This window comes from Chiloscyllium punctatum, chromosome 37, assembly GCF_047496795.1.
Source record: "Chiloscyllium punctatum isolate Juve2018m chromosome 37, sChiPun1.3, whole genome shotgun sequence".
In the NCBI taxonomy this organism is placed as follows: Eukaryota; Metazoa; Chordata; class Chondrichthyes; order Orectolobiformes; family Hemiscylliidae; genus Chiloscyllium; species Chiloscyllium punctatum.
The window spans coordinates 1,530,387-1,550,869 of record NC_092775.1 but is presented as its reverse complement, the minus strand read 5'-3'; the positions used below and the strand labels follow the sequence as shown (position 1 = coordinate 1,550,869).

The window sequence follows — 20,483 nt, the reverse complement described above, 5'->3', positions numbered from 1 at the left end:
GGCCTCTCAGTATTCTGTAACCACGCTTCAATCAGATCCCCATTCATTGTTCTAAACCCTGACTACAGACCCAGAGTCCTCAATTGCTCCTCACAGGACAAGCCTTTCATCCCCAGGATCATTCTTGTAAACTCCTCTGGACCCCCTCCAACTCCAGTATATGTTTTCATACATACATGGGCCCAACACTGCTCACAATACAGTCATTGTTATAGTGTGCTTTTCATTCATGCATATTCACTTTAATGTGATTGACAAATTGGGGAGCGCCGCACTACCAGAGAATCAGTTTCTGGATTAGTGGTGCTGGAAGAGCACAGCAGTTCAGGCAGCATCCAAGTAGCTTTGAAATCGACGTTTCGGGCAAAAGCCCTTCATCAGGAATAAAGGCAGTGAGCCTGAAGCGTGGAGAGATAAGCTAGAGGAGGGTGGGGGTGGGGAGAAAGTAGCATAGAATACAATGGGTGAATGGGGGAGGGGATGAAGGTGATAGGTCAAGGAGGAGAGGGTGGAGTGGATCTTAGGGAGTCCCTCTCCCACTGCAACTCCCAGGTCATTTCCTCCTACCTGCCTATCTCCTTTTCCACCTATCCACTCCACCCTCTCCTCCTTGACCTATCACCTTCATCCCCTCCCCCACTCACCCATTGTATTCTATGCTACTTTCTCCCCACCCCCACCCTCCTCTAGCTTATCTCTCCACACTTCAGGCTCACTGCCTTTATTCCTGATGAAGGGCTTTTGCCCGAAACGTCGATTTCAAAGCTACTTGGATGCTGCCTGAACTGCTGTGCTCTTCCAGCACCACTAATCCAGAATCTGGTTTCCAGCATCTGCAGTTATTGTTATTACCAGAGAATCAGTGCTGAGGGAGCACCACACTCTCAGAGAATCAGTGCTGCTGGAGGATCAGTACTGAGGAAGTTTTGGAATGTCGGTACAAAGGAATGGTGGAGCCCAAGGCATTACTTGAAAGAGAAAAGGAGCTGTTCCCTGTATTCTGGCACTCAAATAAACCAACCATGTTCATATCGCTGTTTGTGGGCTCTTGCTGTGCAAAACCGGCTGCTGCATCTCCTGCACCATAACAGTGAATATGTTTCAACAGAACTTTGTTGGCTGTAAAACAAGGTGCAGGACAAATCTCAATTTATCCTTCTTTCTAGGGGTCACAATCTATAGCCAGAGGCTAGCCAACAGGCCAACTTTTCATGTCTTTCCCAGCAACAAATCATTCGAAACATCTGGTGGAAGATGAACATTAGACAATAAACCTTACCCCAAATGTGCAGCACAGCCTTATTGCTGTAAAACACTAAAAGGGAATATGTATCTAAGGATCAAACACTTAATTAAATTTTAAGTAAGCTTAATTCTTTCTCTAGAAATCTCCAGTTATTACTCATACGTGTGGCATTTTGTTTTTAGTCTATGCATGAACCAATGGAAGGACAGTAGCTGGTGACTGGAAACAGTGTGAAGGGATTAAGTGAGCATTTTAATTATTTAGGTTTGTAATACTTCCCAGTTATTGAGAGTTGCATTCAGTTGCCTGGTTGCACATTGCTCCCTTCCTCAGTTTGTTTACACTTGTTCAATGGAACTCACAAGATCAGTCAATAAATGTTATTCAGCTCCATGAAAATCTTGCAAATGAAGATTGCTCAACCCCACAATAAAAAAATCACAAACCTTTCTTCACTTTTTTCTGCAATTTTAGTGTATCAGACGATTTCTTCTTGATCTCTTGTCGAGCTTTCTTGTATTCTGCAACAATTACCAGCGGAGACATCATTAATAAGGAGGGTTTAAAGGAACTGAATCTGACAAAAGTAACAGTGTAGTCTTGTCACACATCAGCAATCACTTTGATATTTTTTGGCACTCTCCAACCAACACTGTGAATGGTTAAAGAGCAAATTACTGCAGATGCTGGAAGCCACTGTGAATCGCTACACTTGCCACACATCATGATCTGTTCTCCAGACCACAACTTTGCACCAAAATCGTGGGAGCAGCTTTAATGAATCACTTACCCAATGAATAGCGTGGGACACGCACAGACCTGTCTTTATTGAGACTTGCATGCAACATAGAATGACGAGGGACTGAGGAGAATGTCAACCTGTGCTAACTAGAAACTCATCCCCACAACCACCTTCCGCAAGATCAGGTCAGATCTGAACTTGGGATGTTAGAACTACTTACTGCAGTAAGAAACCCAACGGGTCCACTTGCTACTGGGAGTAATTGCTCATCCTAGCCGTCGACATTCGAGCATGTAACCCTGCAGCACGGGTATACTTCATTGTGATTCTGCGACAATATTGGTGACTTTATTTACAAGAGTAAGCTGGAGAAGCTGGTGCCATTCACGTTTGCTCCAAGGAGACTGAGGGGAGATTTGGCAGGTGTTTATCAGATTATGACAGGTTTGGATAGGGTAGAAAAGGAAAAGCTGTTCCTATTGGCTATGAAATTTGATCGAAGAGCCAACGTGAGAGGAGACTCAGGCCCGAATTGCGAGCGTCAGGATCGGGGGGTCGGATGTTACCTTTGGCATGGTCCTTGTCCAGTTGGTTGGCAATTTTCTTCCACTCCTCAATCCGACCCTCCAGAGGGTTTATCAAACTGTCAGTCAGAGCACTGCCAAAGGAAAAAGAAAATCAACACAACTTAGAACATGAATGAAAATGCATATGTCTGTGAAAAAGAGAAAAAGCGAAAGAAAGAGACGGTTGGACAGTGAAGTGGCTGAGATGAGCAAGAGCCATCAAAACGTGATGGACAAAGCTTTTGTTTTAAAAAATACAAATAACTTGAATAGTGGTCGGATGATCATTAGACAGTCCACCAAGGTCCTGCTCAAGAACTAATTTCCGTTTGGGATACTGGTGAGGGTGTTAGTGCCTCAGCATGTGCCAAGCCCAGGGTAGCATGGGTGGCCCAGCTGTACAGGAAGGAAGAAAGACAGCCAGCTGAAGAGCAGTACTGATTGGGGATTCATTAGTTCGGGGAATGGATAGGTGCTTCTATCACCATGGACACAGCTCCCATCTGGTGTATTGCCTCCCCAGTGACAGGAAAGAACATGAAGAGAAAATATAAAATTAACAATGTGATTCTAAACAGTGTTCAGGAGTAGTAAGACCTGAATGCATAATTCTATGTCATTAAAGGTGGGAGGACACGGGGAGAGATTGGTTCATAAGGCATACAGTGTGTTACATTTTATTGGTGATGGGATGGAGTACAAGTGCAGGGAGGTTATATTGAAATGTATAAGGCGCTGGTTAGACTCAACTGGCTCTAGGTGTACAATTATGGGATTCCTGCAGGATGTAAACACTGGAGAAAGTACAGAACAGGTTGATGAGAATGGTTCCAGAGATGAGAAACCTAGGATAGAAAAACAGTCAAATGAAGTTCAGATTGTTTTCCTTGGAGAGGAGTTTTCAACATCCTAAGGGGTCTGGACAGTGTAGTTAGGTAGAAACTATTCCCACTCTCAGATCATTATTGAAACAGATTTAACTAGCTGGATTAGAGACAAACAAGGGCACTACACCATTCAGGTTACTCGAGCTAATTTCCATAGGGTGGGGTGAATGGACTGAACTTTGCACTGTAACAATTGTGATTTGGTGAACTTCTACAGCAGACTTACGCAGTGAGCTGTTTGAGCCTTGACTCAATACTGCGATGTCTCATACACATCCTGGTCAGAGCTGAACCAATCTCTTTTGTAGCACCTGAAACAAAAACAGAGACATCAGAATTTCTTTTCATTCACTTGAGAGACATGGCCATCGCAGGCTGGCCAGCAGTTATTTCCCATCGCTAGCTGTTCTGAATTGAGTGGCAGGCTAGTCCATTTCAGAGATTAGATTAGATTCCCTACAGTGTGGAAACAGACCTTTCGGCCCAACAAGTCCACACCGACCCTCTGAAGAGTAACCCACCCAGACCCATTCCCCTCTGACTAATGCACCTTACAATATGGGCAATTTAGCGTGGCCAATTCTCCTGACCTGTACATCTTTGGACTGTGGGAGGAAACCGGAGCAACCGGAGGAAACCCACGCAGACACGGGGAGAGTGTGCAAACTCTACACAGACAGTCGCCCAAGGCTGGAATCGAACCTGGGACCCTATTGCTGTGAGACAGCAGTACTAACCACTGAGCCACCATGCCAAAAGTCAACCACATTGCTGTCTCTGGAGTCACATCCTGGCCAGACCAGATGAGGAAGGCAGTTTCCTTCCCTGTAAGATGTCCATTAGTGAACCAGATAATCAATGGTTTCATGGTCATTCATTCTTAAGTCCACACATTTTTCATTAGTAGAATCAAATCCTACAATCTACTGTGGCAGGATTCAAACCTGGGTCCCCAGAACACCAGCTGAGTGTCTGGTCTAATGATAATACCATTAGGCCATTCCCAAGTTACTTCAGTAATTTGCTGATATTAGTGTGTTGCAGAGGGAACTTTACTCTGTATCTAACACTGCGCTACACCCATCCTGGGAGTGATTATGTTATGTGTAGATGGTTGATCAAAGACCTAATGAAATAAAAGTTAAAGTAAAAATCAGAAACAAATGATAACAAAACCTTCACTGCTGGTACACTCATTCTCACAACAGGCTCGTTTAATCAGATTTTAATACTCTAACTCAAAACATTCAAATTATTGAGACCATTTTTTTCACTGAATTTGAATATTTGGAGTTAGGGAAAGAGAGTAGCAGATATCTGTGACTGTACAAAAAACAAACCATCTGGATGCTTGGAGGAAATCAAACTTGTTCTTAAACAAAAAACAAAGAAATATGGATGCTGAAGATCTGAAGCAAAACCAGTAACAGCTGGAGAAACACAGCAGATCTGGTAATATCATGGCAGACAAAACATAGTTAGAGAACTTCTAAAGGTGGGTTACCGGACTCAAAACATTAACTCTGCTTTCTCTCCACATATGTTGCCAGGCCTGCTGAGTTTCTCCACCATTTTCTGTTTTGGTTTGTTCTTTTTCCTCCAAGCTACAGGCTTCTCACAACTTCAGCAAATATCTCAATTAATTTGGTTTCTTCACACAACCTTCAGGGTGACATCGTTTTAAATCCCTCCATGGCTGCGACATCAAACCTCAGCAATTTCGCTGCTTATTGTTGGTTTTAATTCACTCACAGGGTATGGGCATCACTAACTGGGCCCAGCATTTATTGCCCGTCCCTAGTTGCCCCTTGAGAAGGTGGTGGTGAGTTACCTTCCTGAATTGCTGCAGTCCATGTGCTGTAGGTAGACCCAACGTCCTTAGGGAGGGAATTCCAGGATTTTGGAGACATTGAAGAAGTAGCCTTATAATGGCCAGGTCAGCGTTGAGGGAGTGCCGCACGGTTGGAGGGTCAGTGCTGAGGGAGTGCTGCACTGTAGGAGGGTCAGTGCTGAGGGAGAGCCGCACTGTCGAAGGGTCAGTGCTGAGGGAGAGCCTCACTGTCCGAGGGTCAGTGCTGAGGGAGAGCCTCACTGTCCGAGGGTCAGTGCTGAGGGAGAGCCGCACTGTCCGAGGGTCAGTGCTGAGGGAGAGCCGCACTGTCCGAGGGTCAGTGCTGAGGGACAGCCGCACTGTCCGAGGGTCAGTGCTGAGGGAGAGCCGCACTGTCCGAGGGTCAGTGCTGAGGGAGAGCCGCACTGTCCGAGGGTCAGTGCTGAGGGAGAGCCGCACTGTCCGAGGGTCAGTGCTGAGGGAGAGCCGCACTGTCCGAGGGTCAGTGCTGAGGGAGAGCCGCACTGTCCGAGGGTCAGTGCTGAGGGAGAGCCGCACTGTCCGAGGGTCAGTGCTGAGGGAGAGCCGCACTGTCCGAGGGTCAGTGCTGAGGGAGAGCCGCACTGTCCGAGGGTCAGTGCTGAGGGAGAGCCGCACTGTCCGAGGGTCAGTGCTGAGGGAGAGCCGCACTGTCCGAGGGTCAGTGCTGAGGGAGAGCCGCACTGTCCGAGGGTCAGTGCTGAGGGAGAGCCGCACTGTCCGAGGGTCAGTGCTGAGGGAGAGCCGCACTGTCCGAGGGTCAGTGCTGAGGGAGCAGGCACTGTTACAGGATCAGTGCTGAGGGAGAGCCGCACTGTCCGAGGGTCAGTGCTGAGGGAGAGCCGCACTGTCCGAGGGTCAGTGCTGAGGGAGAGCCGCACTGTCCGAGGGTCAGTGCTGAGGGAGAGCCGCACTGTCAGAGGGTCAGTGCTGAGGGAGCAGGCACTGTTACAGGATCAGTGCTGAGGGAGAGCCGCACTGTCCAAGGGTCAGTGCTGAGGGAGCAGGCACTGTTACAGGATCAGTGCTGAGGGAGTGAGCACTGTCAGAGGGTCAGTGCTGAGAAATATCACCAAAGGAGATTTGATTACACAAGAACAAAAGGAACACAGATTCAATTTATTTGATTTCTCTCCTGTATTACAATGAAGCAGTAACCTGTGGTGCAGTGTCATTCAAGAGACAGCTACATAAAGCTCATATGGTTAAATCTGGTGCCATGGCACATTTACAGAAAGAAATATTTTTTAAAAAAAATCGATAAACTTGGAAAAATACCCCAGAGGACTCAGACTGAAAAAAGCCCATCTGAGACACCAACCACATATTGACTGACCAACTCTGCATTTCAATTGTTTTCTATTCAATTTCACATTTGAATTTCCTCATTTTTGTCTCGGCATAGAGTATTTTAAACTTGTCTAATGCCCTGCATATTTTAGGACATGGGGTTATTGCTGTTTTTAGAACAGAGGAAGACAATGAAAGATTGGACACCAATGTTCAATATTATCAAATGTTAAGTGAGTAAATTAATCACAAAAGCAAAGGAACCAGATTGAAGGTAATGAAAAAGGAAGTGGAGGGTGTTCAGAAGTAACCTTCTCATGGTAAGTTCTCATGATTTGGAACAAGCTGTAGAAGCAGATTCAATTATCACTTTCAAAAAGGAATTGGATAAATATTATAGGGCTGGGGAAGCAAGTAGACTGGATTGATGGGATTGCTCTTTCAAAGAGCTGATGGGATCAAGGGGCTGAATGGTCTTTTGCAGTGTATCATTCTTCATAAAAATCAGCACACTGTTTGATTGAGTTTGATATCATCATCTACTCCCTGTAACCCCAGGATTGTGTCCATTTACCCAGAGATACAGCTTTACTGACTAATGGGCTGAATGGCGACGCCTGGAGGAAGAACGCCTCAGACCACTTCAACCCCATGGCATCAATATGGACTTCACCAGTTTCCTCATTCCTCCTCCCCCCACCTCAGCACCACCCTCATCACCTGTCCTACCTGCCTATCTTCCTTTCCACCTATCCACTCCACCCTCCTCTCTGACCTATCACCTTCATCCCCACCCCCACTCACCTATTGTACTCTATGCTACTTTTTCCCCACCCTCCTCTCATTTATTTCTCCACGCTGCAGGCACTCTGCCTCTATTCCTGATGAAGGGCTTTTGCCCAAAATGTCGATTTTCCTGCTCCTCGGATGCTGCCTGACCTGCTGTGTTTTTCCAGCGCCACTCTGATCTAAATTCTGGTTTCCAGCATCTGCAGTCATTGTTTTTACCTAGCTATGTGATGTAGACAGGCAGGAGGCTGGAAGAACACAGTAAGCCAGGCAGCATCAGGATGTTTCAGATGTAACCCTTCTTCAGGACTGGGGGTGGGTGTGGGGGGAGCAGGGTGGTGAAGTAGGGGTTGGTGAAGACAGGTAGAGGCTATGACCTGGTCGATCAGTGGGAGGAATGAATCCGATAGGTCGCTGGGAGGAGTGGCAGGGGAGGGAGGGGCTGGGAAGGGAATTGGGCAAAGGGAAGGGAAGTTGTTTGAACTGAGAGAATTCAATGTTGAGTCCTTTGGGCTGTAGGCTGCCCAGGCGGAAGATGAATGTTATGTGACAGCAGACACCATGGAGAGCATCATAATGAAGGCTAATCACAGACTCCAGCGTTCACTTACTCAGTTCCCCAGGGGGCTGATGGGCAGCACTTTGTGCAGCAGACTGGCTGTCTATCCCACTTCTTCGTTCAGCGAATGATGTTGATCACCATCTCAGCTGAATCAGCAATGCTCCAGGTTCAAGAACCCCCCCAGCTATTAAAGTTCCAGGGAAAAAAATCAGACCAAGCTGTAAGGCCAATAAGGCAGAAGGATACAAAGGCTGATGTGAACTGCTGCCTATGGAAGGTCAGACTGCAAGCTTGGAGCCTGTTAGCAGTCGGCAATCTTAACCTTTCCCACGTGACTGATTGATCCCTGTAAAAAACTGAAAAACAAAAGATACATGACCTCTGTTGCTTGATCTCTGCATGTGAAAGCCAACCTGGTGATTGTTTGAGCAACTTGGAGGAGGGCTTGAAAATGCTGCGCGGTTTGAGAGGATTCAAAGTGTTGTAAACTCTCCCCCCAGCACTGCAAGGAAGCTTAGGAGAGAGAATGGATTCTATCCCACATTCCACAAGCAGACTGAGCACCTGGATCAAGTTATATCTTGGCAGTGACACTGAGCACATTTTATCCATATATTATTCACTGTCTGTGACAGTGAGGAGAGAGCAGACTGTCTGAGTGAGTAGCAAGTTTGGAAGTGAACCGTATAAAGATGCTGCTGTGTGCAAGTTGGTGCTAAATTTACAAGCAAATGGTAGAAGAGGGTGAGTAAGGGGCTGAGAAGGGTCATTTAATGAGAACTAAGCACAAAAAAAGCTAGGAGTGGTGGAGGAAAATGGAATGGAACTCAAATTCCCTGCAATAATGGGGCTAGGATCAGGACTTGAGATTTGGAGAGAGAGTTCCATTTGGAGTAATGATCACTCAATGGTGTTAACAACCTGACTTCTATATTCCCACTGGAGTATACAGGGTGATTCAGAACTAACACAGAAGATCAAGTTCCCACAGCCAACCTGACTCAATGTGTCATCCCACCACCAGAAGGATGTGGATGCTTTGGAGAGGGCACAGGAAAGGTTTATCAGATGTTGCCTGGTACTGGGGGGGGGGAATGTTAGCTTTGAAGAAAGGTTGGATAGACTGGATTTGTTTGCACTGGAACGCAGGAGGTTGAGGGGTGACCTAACAGAAGTTTAGAAGATTGTGAATAGCATGGATAGAGTGGGAAGTATGAGGCTTTTTCCTAGGGTGAAGGGATCAATTACTAGAGGACACAGGATCAACGTGCGAGGTGGGGGAGGAGGATTTTAAAAGAGATGTGCAAGGCATGTTTTTCCATACTTAAGGATGGTGAGTATCTGGAAAACGCTGCCAGAGGTGGTGGTGGAAGGAAACATAATAGCATTCAAGAAACACCTGGATGAATACATGAATAGGAAGGGAACAGAGGGATATGGATCCTGTAAGTGAAGACAGTTTTAATATGGAAGGGCAGAATGTGGCAGTGTAGGTTTGGAGGGCTGAAGGACCTGTTCATGTGCTGTATTGTTCTTTGTGTCAGTGTGCGATATTTAAACATCGCCCACAAGCTTCACCATCAGAACTGGTCTCGAATCCATATTGTTTCACCCCATGTTATACAGCTTGGAACCTTCTCTTCAAACTCACCCACAACTGGAAAACAGGAGCTAGAATCCTTCATTGCTGTTTTTCTCCCCACAGTTTACATTTTGAAATATCAAACCCTCCACATACCATAAAAAGCACATCAAACTGATTTCCTGAATAATCAGTGAGGATGTTTAGGTGGCTGGCAGGGTGTTTCTGAGAGACTTGCAAACTGCTGATCCTCTCCATTGATGACATAAGCCATCTGCAGCCTGAATCAAAGAGTTCTTCATTCAGTTTGATCTCATATTCCCCATGACCCAGCTATTGTTCCAGCACAGTATCCACTGTCTCTGCAGAACAAAAGCAAAATGGAGGTGCGAGAAATCTGAAGCAAAAACAAAGTGCTGGAGAAACCCAGCAGATCCAACAGCAGAGAGAAAACAAAGTTAACGCTTCAAATCCAGTGACCTTTCTTGGTTCCAGTGAAGAGTCATTGGATTCAAAACATTAATTGTCTTTTTTTCTGTACAAATGTTGCCAGACCTGCCAAGTTTCTCCAGCATTTCCATTTTTGGTTCACTGTTTCTGACCTGAAGACTGTCCAGTGCCAAGCTACAGTTTGGAGGCAGATGGAAAAATAGGGAGACAGTATCTAATGGCCCTCTTTCCCAAAAAGACAGAGACCCTCAGAAAAAGTTAACTTGGTTAGAGGCAGACTACCACATCTTCTGCCAGACCATCAAAAATACCCAGATCACAAGACAAGCTGGGATTCCTTGAAGCCTTATTTCTGGTTTCTATTTCTAAGCCATTCTGGTCTAGAAGGTTCTGAGGTTAACATTTTGAGCTTAAATAACTTCATAACTTCTTTTAGCACAGACGGAGGTTTTAATTTGTTCAGGATTCCACAGCTCAGCAAGTACTGCAGAGATTATCATTAATCAAGTAGAACACCCAAAATGTATTTCACACTGTGTCACATTGTCTTAAAACTAATTTTAATTTGGTTTTATTTTTAAATTTTCCAACAACTTCTGTCAAATACAACAAAACTTGCAATTACACACACACTTTTAACATATAAAAATATCCTGACTACGTCATAGGAGCACAAAAAGACCAACGCCCAAAGAATCATTAAGTAGTCACAAACATACAAACATATTCAAAACTGAAAGTACATCATGGGGCAGGTGGGGGAGGGAAGGAAGCTGGGTAGAAGCAAGAGAAAGTTCAGGGAGAATTCCAGGGTATATGGCCCAGCCAGATGGAGGCACAAACTATTTGAAGCTTGAATCCTGCAAGATTTTGGCAATGTATTGCTTGTTCCTGGGGTCCACTGTCTCTTGGTTATTCCCCACAACTCCAACTAGAATCCAGATATAACAAGATTGCAAAGGAGTTATTCCCTCAATAGGCTAGCAAGTTGCAACTGGCAAGCTGCAGCCAACAGCTGACTGACCAGTTGAAACAGACTTCACCTTGACTGCTGCAGTTGAAGGTGAGTGATTCAATGAACACAGAGTTAGCAAAAGTAGAGATAGTGCCTGGAGACACACCTGTCATCCCAGCTCTATTGCACCAGTTCGCTCTCTGCCCCATGGGTTGTCTCTCGTTTCCACTTCTGTCATCACTGTAAAGGCTTGTTCAGCTGTGGAACTCTGGGCAACACATTCCCTTCTGGGGCTTGGGACACACTCCGGAGATTTGACAGCACAACACAGGGTGAAACTCCAGATGCTTGGCGGGTCAGTGCTGAGGGAGCGCAGTGCTGTTGGAGGGTCCGTGATGAGGGAGCGCCATGCTGTCGGAGGGGCAGTGCTGAGGGAGTGCCACGCGGTTGGAGGGGCAGGGCTGAGGGGGCGCCGCGCTGTCAGAGGGTCTTCGCTGCACTATCGGAATAACCTTTTTTGAATCATTAAACCTCAACCCTACTGCACCCTCTCAGGTGCATGTTAATGTTCCTGTAGCAAAACTTTTAAAAAATATTCTCCTGTTTATATTTTTTTCCAAATATCTTCCCCACATTACCGCATGACTGTGATAGTGCTTATATTTTCCCCAGCACCCATGTTGTGTGCACAGGTGTGAGACACTGTAAAGGACACAAGGTGTATAAATCTTTATTCAATTTCCACCACCAGGAAGAAAGGCAACACCCGAGTGGCCAATGACAAACAGTGCCCTTCACATCAAAGGGCAATGCTGTGTGATCAAAACAGTGAAGGGGAGGGTGTAGCACAATTTATTAGAAAAGCAAGCATGTAACTTGCGAAAATTAAATGATTATCTTTCACTCAACCAAGCAAATATAGATTAGTTAGTGATTATATCCATGCACTTGTGGAAAATAAAAATGTTAAGTCCAAGTGTAGCTTACAGCATTGACAACACCTCAAATATTGACTTGATTGGCAACTTGATGCTTTGTGAAAAGCTGTTGTGGTGAAAGTTGAGAAAGACAGGAAACACAAAAAAGTGTATCATCATCTCAAACAAAAGCTCTCCAGGTAGCAGCACGGGAAGTTATCCCACAGCAGTTCGATCAGTAACAGTCGATTCTAGGAAATCGTGTTACTGCCTAAATACGGGGTTTTTTCTTTTTAAAATCAGTACTGTTCCCCTCTCCACAAACACAGCCAGACCTACTGAATTACTCCAGCACTGTGTGTTTGTTTCAGAATTTCCAGTTATGCTTTTATCCCAGGTTATTGACCCATTGATCCTGAAGGAATGGCAATATATTCCCAAGTCAGGATGGTTAGTGGCTTGGAGTGGAACTTGTAGATTGTTGTGTTCTCATGTATTTGTTGTCCTTGTTCTTCTAGATGGAAGTGATCATAGGTTTGGAAGGCTCTTTCTAAGGAGTCCTGGGCAATTTCTGCAGTGCATCTGCTGCTATTGAGCATCAATGAAGGAGAGTGGGTGCTCGTGGATGTTGTGAAGATGTTGTGAAACTTGAAAGGGTTCAGAGAAGATTTACAAGGATGTTGCCAGGGTTGGAGGATTTGAGATAAAGGGAGAGGTTGAACAGGCTGGGGCTGTTCTCCCTGGAGCGTCGGAGGCTGAGGGGTGACCTTATAGAGGTTTACAAAATTATGAGGGGCATAGATAGGATAAATAGACAAAGTCTTTTCCCTGGGGTCGGGGAGTCCAGAACTAGAGGGCATAGGTTTAGGGTGAGAGGGGAAAGATATAAAAGAGACCTAAGGGGCAACTTTTTCACACAGAGGGTGGTACGTGTATGGAATGAGCTGCCAGAGGATGTGGTGGAGGCTGGTACAATTGCAACATTTAAGAGGCATTTGGATGGGTATATGAACATGAAGGGTTTGGAGGGATATGGGCCGGGTGCTGGCAGGTGGGACTAGATTGTGTTGGGATATCTGGTCGGCGTAGACAGGTTGGACCGAAGGGTCTGTTTCCATGCTGTACATCTCTATGACTCTATTTCTGCTTTGTCCTAGATAATGTCAAGCTTGTGTGTTGCAGCTGCACCCATCCAGCAAGTGGGGAGGACTGCAGTAAGTAGTCCCCTTTGGAGGGGGCATTTCAGAGCCTTTTCAGATCCCAGATGCTCCCAGCATTGAGTTCACAATGTAACTGCAGCAATTTATATTGGTAATGGTGAGATAACCTATTCACTTTCACACTGTGGGTGGAAACCAGGATTTCATTCCTATAGTGTGTTGACTACAGCCAGCTCCAGTTCATTGCAAACACAGACTGGACACACAAAAAACCCTCTCGGCAGTCGAGAATGCCACCAGTGCAGGACTGATACAGCACAGCCTCCTAGTCTATCCTCAGTCATGTCACTCAGTGACACTCACATCAATGGATTGTAAGTGGTAGTCCAACAGGTTTATTTGGAAGCAATAGCTTTTGGAGCACTGCTAATGCTTTCAAATAGACCTTTTGGACTATAATCTGGTGCTGTGAGATTTTTTAAGTTTGTCCACCCCAGTACAACACCGGCACCTCAAAATTATCAAATGGATTGCAGTGATTTGTCAGCCAGCAATAGTTGCTGCTATAGAACCAGACAGAATCTCTCAGCCAATGCTGCAAAATCCCAGTACACACATTTAGTTTTGTCTTCAAATTTGACACTGGAATTTGGATTTTATTTTCAAGAGAGCCTCATCATGCCAATGGTTCCCAGTAGTTTTGTCTGGTACAAGGTTCCAAACTGCACAGAGATTCTTAGTTTTTAAGAATGAAACTGTATAAATTGAGGAAGCTGCAGAAAGTTCAAAACAGGAAACATTGAGAATTCCGATCCATTCACTGGACTTCTAAGCGACTTCTTTGGAGGAATGAGAGAGAGAAGAAAGGACAATAAGGTGAGAATGAGAGAGAAGGGGTGGTTTGAGAAGCAAGGTGAGCAATGAGGAAGATTTCAGGGTGAGGTGGAGGTGACCAGTGAGTGTGTGAAGGTTCAAGAGAATGAAGAAAGAATGTGACCAAAACACATGGACACATGATGCAACATAAACAGTCAGAACTTGAAAATCATTTTGCAGGTGAGTGACGGTTTGGAATCCTGAGTTGCAGTAACTGTCTGACCTTCTACTCCTTGTTCCAACATCAGAACTCCAACAGAGAACATCTGTTCCACAGCTGGGTAGAGTGAACGTTGGCTGGAGAATTGCATCAATGAGCAGTCAATGAATCAAACCCTGACCGAGTACGGATTGGATATAAATATTTACTGAAGTGTGGTCTGATTATTAAACAATTGGACCAGTATCTGAGGAAGACAGATGCTGACTATTTTTCCAAAGTTCAATCCACTCTCCTGAAGAGGCTGATTACTGTTGGGTTCAGTTACATTACACACAAATTCCTTCCAATACCTCAAACATGTGTCTCAACAATATCCAGCCAAAGCAGTGATTTCTGAGATAAACAATCAAATGTCCTAGTTTCATAATCTGGGGTATTGGTCTATATATTGACAAGAACACCTGGGAAAATTCCCCCTATTCACTGAAATAGCACCATGGTATCATCTTTATTCACTCAAGTGGGCACAGACCCTAGAGTTTAACATCATCTAAATGTCAGCCTCTGCAGTAGTCCAGAATTCCCTCAGCACTGACCCTCCGACAGGGCGGCGCTCCCTCAGCACTGACCCTCCGACAGGGCGGCACTCCCTCAGCACTGGCCTATAGTGCAGTGCTCCCTCAGTAGTGTATGCCCCCAAAGTGCTGCTCTGCCTCACTGACCTTCCAATTGAGATGCATTCCCTCAGCACTAACCATCTGAGATCATGACAAACTCTCAAAGTAAAATTCCTTTCCACTCATTTGCAAACTTGGTTTCAAAGTCAAAGTACAACTGTATCTTTACATTTCTCACATCAATGTACCACGGAAACAATGAGAAGTTAGCATTTGGAACGCAAATGGAAACAAAGATTCATTTGCCAGCCAGTGTTACCTCAATCCCAAAAGCAGCCATCAAGAGAAATTTCCTCAGATTTCTCTGACCCTGTCCATGTATTAGTGGGAACCACACTCTCATCCTGCAAACAAGTTAGTCCCACAGTTACCGTAAGGTTATGCTGAAAGCTCATCGTTCCCAGAACCACCAGGTTTCTGCTTCTGCCATGATACCAAAACAGCTCTGATCAAAATCACAAATAACATCCTGTCTGACCATGAAAGGGGCCAACCCTCTCTCTTACCCTGCCTGCAGATTTTGACCATCCCGCCCCTCTCCCTTGTCACTCAGCTGGGGAAGGAGACGTGTGTGTGGGTGGAGGGGTGCTGTCACACAGTTCCATTCTTTTCTGTCCAACTGTAGCCAAAGAATCATTTGCGATGATTTCTTTCCCTGCTCCCACACCGTTACCTCTGATGTTCCCCAAAGATCTATCCTTGACCTCTCCTATTTCTCATTCACACCCTAACCCTGTGACATCATCCTCAACTCCACCTCACTCAATTACTCCACTGTGTCTAAACTGTCAGCTGTTTGTCTGATGTCCAGAACAGGATAAGCAGAAATTTCCTTCAATTAAATCTGGTAATGAATGAGGTCTTTATTTTCTTATTCTCGCCACAAACACTGTCCGTTTAGCACTGGAGCTATCTCTCTGTCAGCTAACTGTCTGAAACCACACAAGACCAGTTACAACTTTGACACTGTATTTGACTCCAAGGTGAGCTTCCAATCATTTATTGGAGCCATCATTGATGTCATTCATTTCCAACTCCATAATGTCACAAAACCCAGAAAGTGCTGGAGAAACTCAGCAGTATGGCAGCAACAGTGGACAGAAAGCAGAGTTAGCCTTTGAGCCTGGTTACTCTTCTTCAGATCTGCTCACTTCACACATGCTGCCAGCTCAGATTCAGTTTCCCCAGCAATTTTTGATTTTGTTTCAGATCTCCAACATCTACAGTTCTTTGTTTTGTTTTTCCATTACGCCCACAATACCATAACACACAGGAGCAGGATTAGGCCATTCAGCCCACCATGAGCTCTGTTCCACCATTTGATCATGGCTGATATATTTCTGAACCCCATTCTCCTGCCTTCCCTTCATCCCCTTACTCATCAAGAATCACCTATCTCATTCTTAAATACCCTCAATGACTTGGCCTTGCTGCCTTCTGAGGCAATGAGTTCCACAGATTCACCCATAGCCCTCTTGCTGAAAAAAAATCCTTATTTCAGTTTTAAAGGGTCATCTGTTCACTCTCTCTTACTAATGGAAAGATTTTCTCCACAACCACATCTCTTAGTATATGGAGGCAATGGCCTAGTATATTATTGAAAGATTACTAATTCAAAAATTCAGCTAACATTCTGGGGACGTGGGTTCAAATCCTGCCATAGCATAGTGGAATTTGAATTCATAGAAAAAAATCTAGAATTAAGAATCTCCTGGTGACCATGAACCCATTGTTGATTGTTGGAAAAACCCACCAGGTTCACTAACGTCCTTCAGGGAAGGAGATTAGTCATCCTCACCTGATCTGGCTAATGTGTGACTCCAGACCCACAGCTCTATGGATGACTCTGAATTGCTCACTGAAAATGGCCCAGCAAGCCACTCAGTTGTATCAATCGTTATGAAGTTCAGAGGGTAATGCTAGAAAAGCACAGGTGGTCAGGCAGCATCCGAGGAGCAGGTCCTGCTCCTTGATCGCTACGAAGTCTCAATAAAGAATGTAACTGAACAAATTACCTGGTATTGATCTAGGCATCAGGAACAGACAACCCTGTTGACGTTGTGCAGTTTTCCTTCCTAACACCTGGAGCTAGTGCCAACATTGGGAGAGTTATCTCACAGACTAGTCAAGCACCAGCTGGACAATATCCATCAAGTATGATTCCATGAGTATGACATCACCATCAGCATCCTTGGATATGTCCTGTTCCACCAGGAGGACAGACCCAGCAGAAGGTGTTTAGTGGTATACAGACAGAAGGGAGTTGCCCTGGGAATCCTCAACACGGACTCTGGATCCCACGAAGTCTCATGTTCAACCTGAAACCATGATTACCACGTGCCTCCTTCATGGTGAACAACATTTGGAGGAAGCATGGAAGGTGGCAGGTTTGCAGATGTACTCTGAGTGGGAGATTTCAACTGTCCATGCCACCAAGAGTGGCTCAGCAGCAGCACTACTGATCAAGCTGATAGGGTCCAAAAGGACATAAGCCCTAGACTGGGTCTGGTGCAGATGTTGAGGGAACCAACAAGAGGGAAAGACATACTTGAATTCCTCCTCAGCAATTCTAGACTGGGTATCCATGAGGAACTGTGGGCCATCAGCAGCAGCAGAACTGTACTCCAGCACAATCTGTAACCTTATGGTCGACACATGCCCCACTCAACCATTACCATCAGGCCAGAGGATCAACCCTGGTTCAATGGAGACTGCAGGAGGGCATGCCAGGAGCAGCACCAGGCATACCTAAAAATGAATATTAATATGGTGAAGCTGCCAAACATGCTGTGTGGCATGCAAGTAGTCCTAAGCAGCAAATGATAGGCAGAGTTAAGCAATCCCACAACCCGTGGATCAGATCTACGTTCTGCAGTCCTGCCCCATCCGGTCATGAAAGGTGGTGGATGATTAAACATCTCACCAGAGGAGATGGCTCCAAAGATATCCCCATCCCCATTGATGGAAGAGCCCAGGACATAAGTTCAGTATATAAGGCTGAAGCTTTCGCTGCAATCTTCAGCCAGAGATGCTGAGTGGATGATCTATCTCGGCTTGCTCTAGTAGTCGCCAGCATCACAGATACCAGTCTTCAGCTGATTCGATTTACTCCACGTGATAGCAAGAAATGGGTGGAGGCATTGAATACTGCAAAGGCTTTCTGCCCGGACAACATTCTGGCAACAGTACTAAAGACTTGCGCTCCAGAACGTGCTGCTCCCTTAGCCAAGCTCTTCCAGTACAACACTGGCATCTACTTGACAGTGTAGAAAATTACCCAGGTTATGTCCAGTACACAAAAGAAAAGGGAAAATCTAACCCAACCAATTACTGCCCCAGCAGTCTACTCTCAATCATCAGTAAACTGATGGGAGGTGTCATCAATAATGTTATCAAGCAGCACCAGCTCAGCAATATCCTGCTCAGTAACGTCCAGTTTGGGTTCCCCCAGGGCCACTCAGCTCCTGACCTCATTACAGCCTTGGTTCAAACATGGACAAATGAGCTGAATCCCAAAGGGGAGGGGAGAGGGACAGCCCTTGACATCAAGGAGCCCTAACAAAATTGGAATCAATGGGTATCAGGGGGTAAACTACCCGCTGGTTAGAGTCATACCTGGCACACAGGAAGATGGCTGTGGTCGTTGGAGGTCAGTAATCTCAGCTCCAGGATATCTCTACAGGAGTTCCTCAGGGTAGTGTCCTAGGCCCAACCATCTTCAGCTGCTTCATCAAAGACCTTCCCTCCATCATAAGGTCAGATGGGGGGATGTTCGCCGATTATTTCACAATGTTCAGTACCCTTCGTGATTCCTCAGATTAGGATGCAGTTCACGTTCAAATGCAAGACCATGACCATCACCAACAAAAGACAATCTAACCAAAGCCCCTTGACAGTCAATGGTGTTACCATCATTGAATTCCCTGACTATCAACATCCTGGGGGTTACTACTGACCAGAAATTCAACTGGACTCACTACATTAACAGTGGCTCCAAGAGCATGTCAGAAGCTGGGAATATTGTGACGAGAACTCACCTCTTGACTCCCCAAAGCCTGTTCACCATCTACAAGACAAGAGTCAGGAGCGTGATGAAATACTCCCCATTTGCCTGGATGAGTGCAGCTCTAACAACACTCAAAAAGCTCGACACCAGCCTCTTGATGGGTATCTCATTCACAAATACCCACCTTCACCACCAGCGCTGTCACAGCAGTGTGTACTATCTACAAGATGCACTGCAGAAATTCACCAAATCCTGGAATTCCTCCCTAACAGCATTGCCGGTCAACCTCCAGCACATGTACTGTGGCAATTCACAGCTCACCCACCACCTTCTCACGGACAACTAGGGATGGGCAAATAAATCCTCACTCAGCCAGTCACACCCATATCCTATGAATGAAGAAACAAAAAGCATTCTGTAAAATTCAGACTCCCCCTCATCCTTCTAAACTCCATTGAATACAAACTCAGAGACTTCAACAGCTCCTCATATGACAAGCCCTGCACAGAACATGGAACAATACAGCGCAAAACAGGCCCTTTGGCCCTCGATGTTGCACTGACCTGTGAACTATTCTCAGCTCGTCCCCCTACACTATCCCAAAATCATCCACATGCTTATCTAAGGATTGTTTAAATCTCCCTCATGTGGCTGAGTTAACTACATTGGTAGGCAGGGTATTCCACACCCTTACCACTCTCTGAGTAAAGAACCTGCCTCTGACATCTGTCCTAAATCTATCATCCTGCAATTTGTAGTTATGCCCCTTTGTACAAGGTGATGTCATTATCCGAGGAAAAATGCTTTCATTGTCTACTCTATCTAATCCTCTGATCATCTTGTATGTCTCTGTCAAATCCCCTCTTAGCCTTCTTCTTGCCAATGAGAAAAGGTTCAAGTCCCTCAGCCTTTTCTCATAAGACCTTGCCTCCAGACCAGGCAACATCCTGGTAAATCTCCTCTGCACCTTTTCTAATGCTCCACATCCTTCGCAAAATATGGGCACCAGAACTGTACACAATATTCCAAGTGTGGTCACTTGTTTAGTTGCAGCACGATATTGCGGCTCCGGAACTCAATCCCTCTACCAATGGAACCTAACACACTGTATACCTTCTTAACAGCACTATCCACCTGGGTGGCAACTTTCAGGGATCTATGTACGTGGACTCCAAGATCCCTCTGCACATCCACACAACCAAGAATCTTTCCATTGACTCAGTATTCTGCCTTCCTGTTATTCTTCCCAAAGTGAATCACCTCACATTTAGCTACATTGAACTCCATTTGCCACCTCTCAGTCCAATTCTGCACTTTTATCCAAGTCCCCCTGCAACCTGTAACATTCTTCCAAACTGTCCACTACTCCACCGACTTTAGTGTTGTCTGCAAATTTACTAATCCATCCACCTATGCCTGCGTCTGCGTCATTTATAAAAATGACAAACAGCAGTGGTCCCAAAACCGATCCTTGTGGCAGGATCATTCTCGTAAACCTTCTCCAGACCCCCTCCAACACCAGTACATCCTTCCTTAGATGTGGAGCCCAAAACTACGCACAATACTGTATGAACATAATGTGGTCTGACCAGAGCCTTATACAGCCTCAGCAGTACAGTTCTGCTGTTTCTTGCCCTCTTGAAATGAATGCTGACATTGAATTTGCCTTCCTAACTGCCACCTAACCTGCATGGTAACCTTAACAGAATCCTGAACCAGGACCCAAGTCCCTATTGTGCTTCAGA

The 20,483-nt window shown here is 45.5% G+C and overlaps 1 protein-coding gene across 7 annotated transcripts in view; it reads right to left on the bottom strand.

The window, feature by feature from the left end:
- Positions 1-20,483, bottom strand: part of mtss1 (MTSS I-BAR domain containing 1) — a 280,139-nt gene that overhangs the window by 57,490 nt on the left and 202,166 nt on the right. For all 7 annotated transcript variants that reach the window (XM_072556077.1, XM_072556073.1, XM_072556075.1 and 4 more), the window contains 3 exons: positions 3,668-3,752; positions 2,555-2,646; positions 1,693-1,767 (listed from right to left, as the gene is read on the bottom strand). In XM_072556077.1, the coding sequence (XP_072412178.1) occupies positions 1,693-1,767; positions 2,555-2,646; positions 3,668-3,752 (252 nt within the window). The remainder of the gene's footprint in view (positions 1-1,692; positions 1,768-2,554; positions 2,647-3,667; positions 3,753-20,483) is intronic.